Consider the following 11,759-nt stretch of genomic DNA (forward strand, 5'->3'; position numbering starts at 1 on the left):
GTCCCTGCCCACGGCAGGGGGGTTGGACTAGATGACCTTTAAAGGTCCCTTCCAACCCAAACTATTCTGTGATTCTATGTGCTACAGCCAACCACAGCCTTGCCAATAAATTTTCTCCTTGTGCATAGGTGTAACTGCACTTCTGATAAAGGCTGTGGATAAAGATCACTTGTCAAGAGGAAAACTTGGAAAAATAACCTACAAGCTAGAGAAACATCTTTGAAGTCCTAAAAGCAAATGTTACATTACATTTTAGAAACCAAAATAAAGTTTGTTCCACATGAGTGTAAGGACTGTCCTGTCAGCACAAGTAAACAAGGAGAAGACTTGGTGCTGGGGGGCGAGTTTGGTTTTGGTAGGGTTTGGGGTTTTTTTGAGCTGATCGGTGAGTTTGACAGTTGAATCTCTCTTGGTTGATCAGTTCCCTGGATATTTCTATTCTGTTGGAGTTTTAACCAGTGTGAAAAATGGACCTCTCTGTCTCTGTTTTGGTTTTTGGGGTTTTTTTTTTGGGGGGGGGGGGAGGGGAGGGGGCTAGGCAATATTATTGATACCGGTCAGGGCAGTGCTGTTTTTAATTCTGTAGCCCAGCTTATTCCATTACTTTGGAGAATCTTCTCCAGCTTTTTGAGTTGCTCAACTAACAAGCATGGTGTTGTGCAGTCCTTGTTTCACAGCAAGTATCTACTCGGCGGCAATGCCACAAAGACCATGGGAGGGATATGAGATAAATACCCATCAGTTCCTGGCTGACTTTGGCTGATCTTTGGTTCTGGACAGTGAGAAGAGGAGACGTGTTGGCAGCGTGGAGCGGCATTCGTCCTCTGGTCACAGACCCCAACTCCAAAGATACGCAGTCGATATCCCGGAATCACGTAGTTACCATTAGCGATAGCGGCCTTGTCACGATAGCAGGTACTGGAAGTTCTCTTAAAGTATAGCTTTGTTGGGCTTCCCCAGTGTATTTTATTCAAAATTTTTCTTGTTACAGGATAATCCTTCATGTTCCTGTAACTAGGTGAAGATCTGTCAGTGGTAGCATGACTGGCTCATTGGAGCAAGTCTAGTAAGAATAATGTGATATATAAAATATATATAGTACATACCAACTTGGTATTCTGCTTGCTTTCCCCAAGTAAAGAAGTAAATGTGTGGTTACAGGTGGGAAGTGGACAACCTACCGTGCCATGGCGCAGGACACCGTTGATGCAGCTGTTCAGGCACATGATCTGAAGGCAGGTTCCAGTAAGACCATTGGACTGCAGCTACAAGGGGCTGAGGACTGGAGTCCCACTCTCTACATTAGGTTGGTCCAAGACTATGGACTTGAAAGTGAGGTGAGTCATGGTTTCTGTTGATGCTCTGATGTTTCTGTGTTGGAGGGTTTTGTTTTCCCACTAAATCTAATGCCAGCGTAACTTCTGCAAAGATCTGTTGAGCCTGATAAGAGCTTATTATCTGGCTGGGGCAAAGATAGTTTTAACAAAAATAAATTCTAGTAATTGTTCTTCCTTTCTTCCCTTTTCCCTTCCTCCTAATCTTGACTGTTTCCTGCTTTAAAATGTTATGACGTGCTAGGGTCTGTCTTCCTTTGAGATCAACAAAATCTATACTTCAGATGTGATCACAGTGTAGCAGAAGAGTTGGAGCATCATTAGTCACGGTTACATTGATACATACGTAGTGGTGTCAGTGCTGGTCTAACCCATTCACAACCCAAGTAGTTTCCTCCCACACAATCAAAACCTAATACCCTCTTCAGTCTATTTGTTATTGGTGATAAGAGAATTGACAAGAAGAACGTGTGTGTATTTGATGTGCTTTCAAAAGCATATTGAATTTGTTTTCAACTCCACAGGTGGCTCAGCATCTAGCTTCGACATACGGTGACAAGGCTTTTGAGGTGGCCAAAATAGCCCAAGTGACAGGAAAGAGATGGCCTATTGTTGGAAAACGTCTTGTATCTGAATTTCCTTATATTGAAGCTGAGGTATGTGGGAAAACTACATAATGTTCTTTGATTCTCTTCTTGGGATAAGCAGGTTTTCAAGCAGGTCTGTCTCGCTCTGTAAAACATCTCCATAAGCCTTTTCCTTTGGTGAGGTCCAGACTTTTTTTCTGTTCTTGTTTTTCTCCTTCTCCAGAGCATGCTTTATTTTTATGTTTATATACACATATATGAATATATTTATATATAATTAAATATTTATAATTATAAAATGTCTATTTTTTATTTCATATACACATTTGATCCCAGATGCATTTTATAAAATGTTCCAAGGAAAAGGGAGCTTTTCAAACCCTTTTCTTGGTTGGGTGGGAACTAGTTACAGAAAGTTCATTTTGTGTAGCAGTGCGGTTTGTGATCCTAAACATAATTTCCGACAATGCCTGTCTGCTTTCTCATCTGCATTTTTTCCCCTTGTTTATTGTTCTAGGTTGTCTATGGTGTTAAAGAGTATGCCCGCACGGCAGTGGATATGATTTCCCGACGTACTCGCTTGGCCTTTCTGAATGTGCAGGCTGCAGAGGAAGCCCTGCCAAGAATCGTAGATATAATGGGGAAAGAACTTAACTGGAGTGAGCAGAAAAAAAAGGTACAAAGGGCTTTTTTCATCTGAAACTGTTTTGTTTTTCTTAAGTAGTTTCCATGTTAACGATCTAAATTAGTTGAATAGAAAACTTCAAGTGATGCTTTCTTCCTGAGAGAATGATTCACTTGGTGTATTTCATTATAAAGACTTTTATCACAATAGCTGTCAAATGTGTTGGTATGGGCTGGGGGGTGGAGGGGAAAGCGAAGATCTGTATCCTGTTGCTCCCCAACTTTAAAAATGAAAGCAGACTTGGCATTACTATCCTATGCCTGTTCAAATATTTTGTTTACTGACACTTTTCAACAGATCTGCCTCAGAAAAGGAGGATCTTGTAATCTGTGTCACTCCTTTTTGTCTGCTGTGTCTTTTGAAAAGTGACGATACTGAGTTTGCACCATTCTCTGGCCTAAATTAATGTTTAAGGTCATTGTTAGCTTCCTTTGTCCCCGGTGGGTCTGTGCTCAGACATACAGTGTGGGACTCATCTCACTTTACTTGCAGGGTTGATAATAGGCTGTATCTATCTAAGCCAGTCTCTGTATACCTGGTCTGTAGTAAACAAACTTCGGTCAGATGACTTACCCTAATAAAGGCATCTGCTGTGCGTGCATTGAATTGCACCCTACAGCCCTGTTTAGATCTCCACAAACTGTCAGGAGTACCTTGGATAACTAGCTTAGATGTAGACATCCCACTTACTGACATGAATCCTGCCCCTTCTGAACTATCACATCGTGTAAGTTACCAATTATCACTTCTTTCTGTTGTCATAAAAAGATAAATGCCCAGAATACTGGAGGTTGCGCTTGTAATGCTGTCCAGGGTATGGAGGAGGAAGGGCAGCGCAAGGAGTGCTGTACCCAAATGGGACACGTGGTTTGGGACTTCTTTCACTCTGAAGCAAACAGAACCTAGCTCTTGAACTCCAGAGGAGGTGGGAAGTTTCCCTTGGACTGTTCGTGAAACCTTTTAGCCAGTTAGAAGTTTGATTAACATTCTGGAAGGAACTCATTTGAATCCTGCTAGCCAGAGGACCTGTTGTGATCCTAAAGCCTCCCCACAGGAATGCATAAAGAAGGGGATACCATCATGTCACAGTTGTGAGCTGTGTTGCTTGTGTGCATGTATGTAGAGCAACCTCATAATCAGAGGTGGTTGACTGAAGTTAGAGGTGTCTCACCCTTACCCAATGAGATTTGCTCATATAGTAATTTACCATGTTAAACAAAGCTACATCAATTCTTCCATAACAATAGATTAGAAAATGGGAAGCCTGCAAAGCAAAGAATTTGAAACCATCATGATGTTAGGGTTGTGTGGAGAGCCTTAACTCCAGCAGCCCGTAGTTGGGGAGTTAGGCACCCATTCTCACCGTAACCTGCAGGAAGGAAAATTAACAAGTACTGCATGCACCTGTAAGACTTACAAAGCCATCTGTGGCTTGTGTGAGCTCACTAATGCCAGCAAGGCAGTCTCTACGTTCCCTGAATGTCCACTGGGGTTTCTTTTGGAAAAGCCTCCTTTTCTTTCAAATGAGGCTAAACCCTGCCCTGAGTTATTGAGCATCTCTTCTGTAACCAGTCTTGGGCCATTTTGAAGTGCTACATTTTTACAGCAATCTTGCATGTCCTATATGTCAACTTGACGGACGGGACAATTCAATGCCTATCCAGAAGAGCATTCTTTAATTTAGATCTTATAGTAAAACCATTAAATAAGTCTTTGTTGGTTTGGTACTTTAAAGCTAATCTGTGTGCTTATATTGAAGTATGTAAGAGTAGTCTGGTATAGTTTAGTTGGTCTCCTAATACACCTTCACGAACAAGTCTTTGCTAGATGAAGTGGCTTCTATGTACGTGCCTAGGAATCTTCTACTGCCACTGCGGCCATTACTTAGCATGCTTACTCCTGTTTGTTAACTGCAGTGTGGACTATTTAATATTGGTGCCCATGTGGCAGATGCTTGTATCACTCTTAGAACCGTGTTTGGTGTACCCATTGCTGTAGAAAGAACTCTGTTCTACAGTACTTCGTGTATGTCAGGTGTTTATCACTTATTAAAAAACTGGCTATGGAAGACCTTGCACTGAACTTTCAGGTAATAAATTAATTTTTACTACCATCAAGAAAACTAGTTTAAAACATAAATAACCTGCCTGGTGTTGAGCCTCCTGATTTTTTTTTTTTTTTCTGATTTTAGACAGTTAGGTGAAACATTGCACCAAGATGTCAGCTGTGAGTTAGATGGCATTTTGTAGGCCTGACCTGTAAGTGCCATTCTTCACAAAATAGGTAGACATACCATGTGTGATTGAAGGCATGGTATGGTCCTAAAAGCGTTTACACAGTAATTAGAAGTCTTTACTAGACTTGATATCTCTTTGCAAGACTAAAAAGTGCCTAAGCTTAACTTATTTTTTTAAATACTTTTCAGCTACCATCTGCTTAATTTTTGGACCTTTAGATAAATTCTAGTTAAGTGGAAGAAGCTAATAAATACTACGTTAAAAATAATTGTGTAAGAACTTGCTATTCCTCAGATATACAGTTTTTCTTTTTTTGTTGTAGGAAGAACTTGAAGCTGCTAAAAAATTTCTCTATTATGAAATGGGCTACAAAGTAAAATCAGATCAATTAACAGACAGCTCTGAAATCAGCCTAGCGCCTTCAGATATTGAAAGGTAAGTGAAGTAATGTTCCCTATGCTGCTAGGAACCTGTCATTCTTCTGAGTGCAGTTTTTCCCACTGATAATCCTTATCTTGCAGGTACAAGAAGCGATTCCACATGTTTGACAAGGACAAGAAAGGGTTTATTACTATACTGGATGTGCAGCGTGTCTTGGAGGTAATGTTTCCTTGTGTTCTGTTAGTTTCCTTTTTAAGCCTCTTATCTAAATTTCAGAGTGTGGCAGAAATAGTGCTGAACAATCCAGTTGACATACTTCTGTGCTTTTTTTTTTTTTTGTCTAGAGCATCAGTGTGCAAATTGCTGAAAATACACTTCATGATATTCTAAACGAAGTGGATCTGAACAAAAATGGACAGGTTGAGCTCAATGAGTTTTTGCAGGTAGGTGTTTCTTTGTTACAAGAGAATCTGTAACTTTAATGAACAAAGCCATAGGTATTTAATTTTTTTTCCCCTCTTTGCTGAAGGGCTGGGTTGGAGACTAGGTGCGTGTTACTTGGGTAAACGCTGTAGTGTTGATGCTATTTGCCAGATTTCTAGATAAGTGACACTTAGAGCCATCTTCAAGCAACTTTGAAATTCAAGGATTTTTTTTTTCATGTGCAGAAACAATGGGATCCAAAGAACAGGTTCAATTTACAAAGTATAGGGCAGTACAGACCTGAATTCGGCTTTTTTAATACAGAAATGCTGTTTAAATATATTCAAAGTGATACAGTTGTCCATTGGAAGGTATACGGCACAGCTACGCACACTGGCGTTTATCTGGGTCTGTTAAGTGATTAGTAGTTTCTAAACTATTTTGAATATTTTAAAGAATGAGCTTGTGGTTAAAGCACATCCTGTCCATATAATCCCATTTTAACTCCTGGATTGGCTAACATTATCTGAGTTTGTATGAAAGACGGTACATTGACAACCCATGCACCTGCTTTTTGCAGGGCTTTAAAATAAAATTAAGGGTGCTACTGAAACATTTGTTTGCCCAGCTCCTCTTGCATATGCAGTTTGCCAGCCAGCTTTGTTTTTGCAGAGTCTTTCTTGGTGTGGTATTTCAAGTGACTGCCATGTCTTTCCTGCATGGTGGCAATGATGAATGCCGAACATGAGATAAATTAATGCTGGGGATTTTGGTCAATGTCAGCCCTTTCTTCACTGTGTCAAGTTAAACAAACAAGATCAAGGCAAAGGAAATGGTAATTGTCTCTCTCGAGATGAGCTGTAGATAAGAGCAGCATTGTTGAATCTAAATGCAGAAAATTTTCACAGGTTGTGTCCAGCATTAGAAAAAAGGACTATTTATTTGCCTAAAATGCAGCAATTTAGCTGGGTAACTGAAACGCACTTGAGGGAAGGGGGGGGAAAAAAACCCAGACAAACCATGGAGGGGAAAGAAGAAACAATGGCTTTGGGAGTTTATGCTTATGTATTCAAACATAAGAGAAAATCACAGCTGTTTTTCTGGCTATTGAAAAGGGTCTCCCTCTTACATCCCTTTGCATGTGAAAACTTTTAATTGGTAGGGGGGAACCACTATTTACTGTAAGGGCTGTGTTAAATGATAAATTGTTTAGGTTTGGATACATGGTGGTTAAGAAGTTGAAACGACTAGTAATTATGTCTTCTGTGGATTTTTTGGTGGCTTTCTGGGGTTTTCGCTTTACTGCGCTGAATAGTCTCATTAGGGGTTGCCTGCCCTAAGTCATAGTATCTGTAAAATATAAAAGGCAAGTCACTGTTTTGGTATAGTTTCACAGTTACTTTTGTAAAACTCTGTAACTCCATGGCTACTGGCTTCTCCTATACATTTCACAATGCAATCTAAATGTTTAACACTAGTGATTGGCACTGCGGTAATGATCACTTGTGCCTATGCACCTCCTTCCTGTAGAGGCAGAGAACAGCACACAAGGAGCTGCTGTGTAGCCAAGTGCTAAGTAGGAAGTGTGGTAATAAAATTAACAGGAGGTTGCCATGGAAGGAACAAAATACATTAAATGTTTGTTTAATTTTTTTTAATGGATCTGTTAAGTCAGTTCCCAATACTTTTGTGTTTGCTTTCTGAAAACTTTCAAGTAATTGCATTTTACCGCAGAATGCTTGTGGAAAGCCATGTGCAAATATTTGTGGACGTTTATATTAGAATATAGGAACACGTTGTACCAGGGTGGCTGTGTAGCTCTCCAGGTGGGGAGCAGAGCAATGCCAAGTGCTTTCATTTGGCCAACTGCAGATTGCCAGTGTAACTCAAACAATGGTCTTGTGAGAACTGGTCCCGGCAGACACCGATGCTTACAGGTGTTTCACAAAGAGAAAGTGGACCGCATTGATCAGCGTTTAATACAAACAGGTCATTCCACCATGGCAGGGAGGCAGAGCTCTGACAGTGTTCAGGTGCACATGGAGCTGTCTTATGGCAGTGACTGTTTTTCTGAAGACTTGTATACAGAAGCCTAGTGCTGCTGTCATTTATGCTGAAGAAAGGAGGGGGACCTTGGGAACTAGTTTTGGTATGTAAAAGCAAAAAAAAAACCATGTTAAATCAGGAGGAAGCTTTTTTTCCCAACAGCAGATTTCCTTTGGGGTCCTGACAGACCCACATACCAGAAATTCTTGTTTTCATGGCGGTGCCAGAGGATCAGCCATCTTTTTTGCGGTTGCTTCCCCTAAGAGCGTGCAGTATAGTCAGACCAGACAGATGCAAGACTGGTAGAAGAGTGTGTTGTCAAGCAGGGTGAATGGGTGTGAGGGCAATGCCTCTCCTCGTAGGGCCTCCCTGTCTGTGTGTAGGGATCGCTCTGGAAGAGGGGAGGCAGGCGAGGAAGAACGCCAAGCCCAAGCGATGGTGGACTTCCCTTGTTGGCTGTAGCTACTGCTCTTACTGCTGCTGGTCCTCTCCTTCCCAACTCCACCATCTGCCTCGCCTCTGGGCTGTACAGGGTAACCAAAATGCCTTCAAAACGCAGGGAGGTTTTTCTAGCCTCAGCTGGGTCTATAAAGCACGGGGTTCCCTTCTGTCCCTTTCCCCTCCCGGGTACTTGTTCCTGCTTTGACGGGGTTGATGCCACATTTGCATAGGACCAGCTGCAGATATAATTAATAGATTTTCCTATAGAGGGGAAGAAATCTGAAGGATTCTTAGCACTCAATGGGAGTAAGAAATTGCATTTTGTAAGTGCTGATTGCTTTCCATAGTAGTCTTTGACAAGCTGACTGCATGTAATTTCAAGTCTAATGCTTGCTTTATCCATGGGATAAAAAAGAATTAACTAAAATCTTAGCACTAGTGTGTGTTCGTTAAGATAGAGCTGAGTCCAGTTTCAAGGACTTAAAGGCAAATTAGTTTTAAAAGTCTATAAAGGAATTTGGATTTGAAAGAATTGTGGAAGTCAAGTACACTATCTCTACAAAGAAGGTCATATGAATGAAAAAGGGTATGGTCTAGGGTCAGTGGTAGATCAGGAACGGTGTTCTTCTGTTAGTTACATCTTTCAGATATTTAAAAAAAAAAAAAAAAAAAAAAAAAAAAAAAAAAAAAAAAAAAAAAAAAAAAAAAAAAAAAAAAAAAAAAAAAAAAAAAGCCTGTGAAAGAGATGGGTTATCCTACATTCTTAAATGTCACTGAAAAACCCCTGGTGGTGGTGGTTGCCTGCACTGTTACTTCCAAGTGGATCGTATTTGGTACTTCTACTCTTCCTGCCACCCATGCCTGGCCAAAACTTTCACTGATATTTCTGGGAAATGTAAATGAGCTTTGAGGTGAGTCTTTGAAACCATACAGCGGTTTTGCTTTATATATGGAAAAATCAGTTCTGTATATTCATTAACGCTTGCTGATGGCTCTCGGACAAAATAATTAACTCTGCCATTGTTTAGACTGGAACTGTGTCAGTGTCCACCGTTGGTGGCCCATGGGCAGGACAGCCAGCCGTGTCTGTACGCCTCTTGTGCAGAGGAGTTAATAGCACCAAGCTGCATGACTCTGCTGGTGCCCTGTGCCCCGCAAGCCGTATCGGTGGAGGGCTTGTGTGGTGTCTGCTCAGGGACTGGTATGGGTTGCAGTTACCCTGCTCTCCCTCTGGCTGCTTACTGAGGCCTTTCCATGAGGGGCTGTACTGTCTACCTTTTGTTCTTTGTCTTGCAAATGAGTTAACAGGATGCTCTCCCCGTTGTGTCTTAAGCTCATGAGTGCTATTCAGAAGGGCTACGTCTCTGGAAGCCGGCTGGCTGTGCTCATGAAGACTGCCGAGGAGAATCTGCATCAGAGGGTGGTGATTCCGGTGGACCGGAGCGGTGGTGGACTGTGAGTTCAAACACAACGTCTGCTCGCAGCTACAGCTAACGGAGACACGTAGCTGCGTCTCTCTGCTGAAAAACATTCCAGTGCTCCTGATTGTCCTTGCTTGTTCAAGATGACCAGTATCTGTCTATTGGTGTAGCTCTTACAGAAATACATTGGTGCATTTGTTTTCATTATTAATGGTTTTCTGTACAGCTCTTAATACTCCAGTATGTGGCCTTCTGGATTGGGTGTTCTTTAGACGTAGGAGTTTATTAACAAGAGTTCAGGAATACAGTCCAGAAAGATTTGGGTGCACACACAAGCACACGTGCACATACTGCCTTGTTCATTAACTTTTATATCACCTTTACCTTTAAAGAAAACGATGCTCAGAAAGTGCATCCTGCCTTTAAATGCATTGCACTGAGTTTTGCAAATACATATTTAGTACTTAAAAGCTGCTGATTTGTCCTCTTCAACAAAGAGCAAGAGAGGGAAAGCCGATGTTCTGGGTTGGAGATAGTATCACAAAAGGAACAAAACTGACACTTGCTGAGGTAGTGATTACGGTGAAGAACTGTCGTGAGCCTTCCGTAGGTGGTTGGCTTTGCTCTTTCGAGTGCTCTGTGATTTCAGTGGTACCAATACTTGGCCAAACAAAAATAGCAGCAGTATGAAGCTGGAAAACGACAAGACATCTTGATTAATCACCCAAGCTAATAATTTAGTTAAAAGCTAGGGGACAGCTTTCCTTTCTCCCATATTAATAAAAATAAGCTTCCTTTTAATAAATAGCTTTGTCTAGCAGGTGGTGGTGTATGCTGTAAAGTGCTTCATACTGTTTCCAGTTTTGGACAAACACTGATGATACATAGAATATGGCAGGTTTTGATAGCATAACAGTCTTAACTGTTTATTTAAAAATGCTCAAACACAAAGTGAAACAATGAAATTTGTTTTGCATTCCACTAACTTTTTCTATAAAAGTGAAAGGGCTCTTTTTCAGCAGATTAATTAAAAAAAAAAATGAGGACCACTCACTTGAGCTGTTTTCAACAGTGTTGTATCTGGCTATTTGCCTTTCTGTTGTTAAATTGACTAGGTTCAAGAGCAGATGGAAGATTTCTGCCTAATGTAGAACAAGGAAGGGAGAAACATAAGAATGGTGTATTGATGAATTTGTCATTTTGTTATATTCTTTGAGTATAAACACCAATTTACAACTCAGAACAAACTTCAGTTCCATGGTGTCAGAATTTCTACTTGTGTGAAATCTGATACATTTTAACTGATGTCACCACTTTCACTAATGGAAAATAACAGTACAGGAATGAACAGCAAAGATTACTGATGTTTTAAAAGGGAAAATGATTACATACACAAAATGGAGATGCTGAGGACTGTTAGTATGTAGCATAGTAAGTACAGATGATGTGTTTGCCTGGAGAGGCAGAGTCCTTTAAAAAAAAATTTAAAAATTCAGGTGTTTAAAAAAAGTAGATACAAAAAAAAAAAAGGGCAAGCCTTATTTAAAATTCAGTAAATGGTTACATTTCTGTCAGTCCAAACAATTGGCAAAATCTGGAGGGAAGGAGACAGTCTCGGGTAAAATGCCTTTCAGATGGTTTTTGCATGTTAAATTTGTTTTTGATGCGGCCTTGTACCAAAATGCAGATATTGTTAAGGGGTTATGGCTTTTTTGCTTTGAGTCCTGTGCTAGTGAGGCACAGTCTATGTGAATGAGGAGTTAACACATCTGACAACGTAAGAATATTTTTATGAACAAAGGGATTTGTTTCTGTGGTCCTGTAAACTTTTCTTTTTGAAATATGTTCCAGTATATTCGGGTCAGGTATGTAATGTTTGACACAGCTTCGTATTTCCAAAACCCCTTTCAAATAAGAACATGATAAAAGATTTTACATATACTGCAGAGCTGGAGGGAAATGAATGTACAATACACAGGTTATTTTGGTTCCGTGAGCAAGGTAAGGAGGGAAGGGGTTTAGGATTCTACTATTTTGTATTGTTTAAAGAAAAATTCTCCTCCACTCCTCTATAAATGGCACTGTTAAGAAATAATAATAAAAGTTTACCTGCAAAGCCAGGATTTTCTGCTTTGTACCCAAAGTATACTCTGTGTCCTCTTGTTTTAGTAATACTGCATACAGAGTGTGACTTTGGGATTTTC

General features: G+C 40.5%; 1 protein-coding gene across 4 annotated transcripts in view; it reads left to right on the forward strand.

Annotated features, from left to right (window-relative positions):
- Window positions 1–11,333, forward strand: part of GPD2 (glycerol-3-phosphate dehydrogenase 2) — a 65,087-nt gene extending 53,754 nt beyond the window's left edge. For 3 of the 4 annotated variants that reach the window (XM_009273151.1, XM_009273153.2, XM_009273152.2), the window contains exons 10-17: window positions 781–915; window positions 1,162–1,337; window positions 1,859–1,990; window positions 2,439–2,597; window positions 5,166–5,278; window positions 5,365–5,443; window positions 5,569–5,667; window positions 9,468–11,333. In XM_009273151.1, coding sequence (XP_009271426.1) covers window positions 781–915; window positions 1,162–1,337; window positions 1,859–1,990; window positions 2,439–2,597; window positions 5,166–5,278; window positions 5,365–5,443; window positions 5,569–5,667; window positions 9,468–9,593 — 1,019 coding nt within the window. In that variant the 3' untranslated portion in view covers window positions 9,594–11,333. Of the gene's footprint in view, window positions 1–780; window positions 916–1,161; window positions 1,338–1,858; window positions 1,991–2,438; window positions 2,598–5,163; window positions 5,279–5,364; window positions 5,444–5,568; window positions 5,668–9,467 lie in introns of those variants that run through there. The other variant, XM_019470444.1, reaches the window with a different exon arrangement.
- The last annotated feature ends 426 nt before the right edge of the window (window positions 11,334–11,759 follow it).

The sequence above is a fragment of the Aptenodytes forsteri genome, unplaced genomic scaffold, assembly GCF_000699145.1.
Source record: "Aptenodytes forsteri isolate BGI_AS27 unplaced genomic scaffold, ASM69914v1 Scaffold174, whole genome shotgun sequence".
NCBI lineage: Eukaryota > Metazoa > Chordata > Aves > Sphenisciformes > Spheniscidae > Aptenodytes > Aptenodytes forsteri.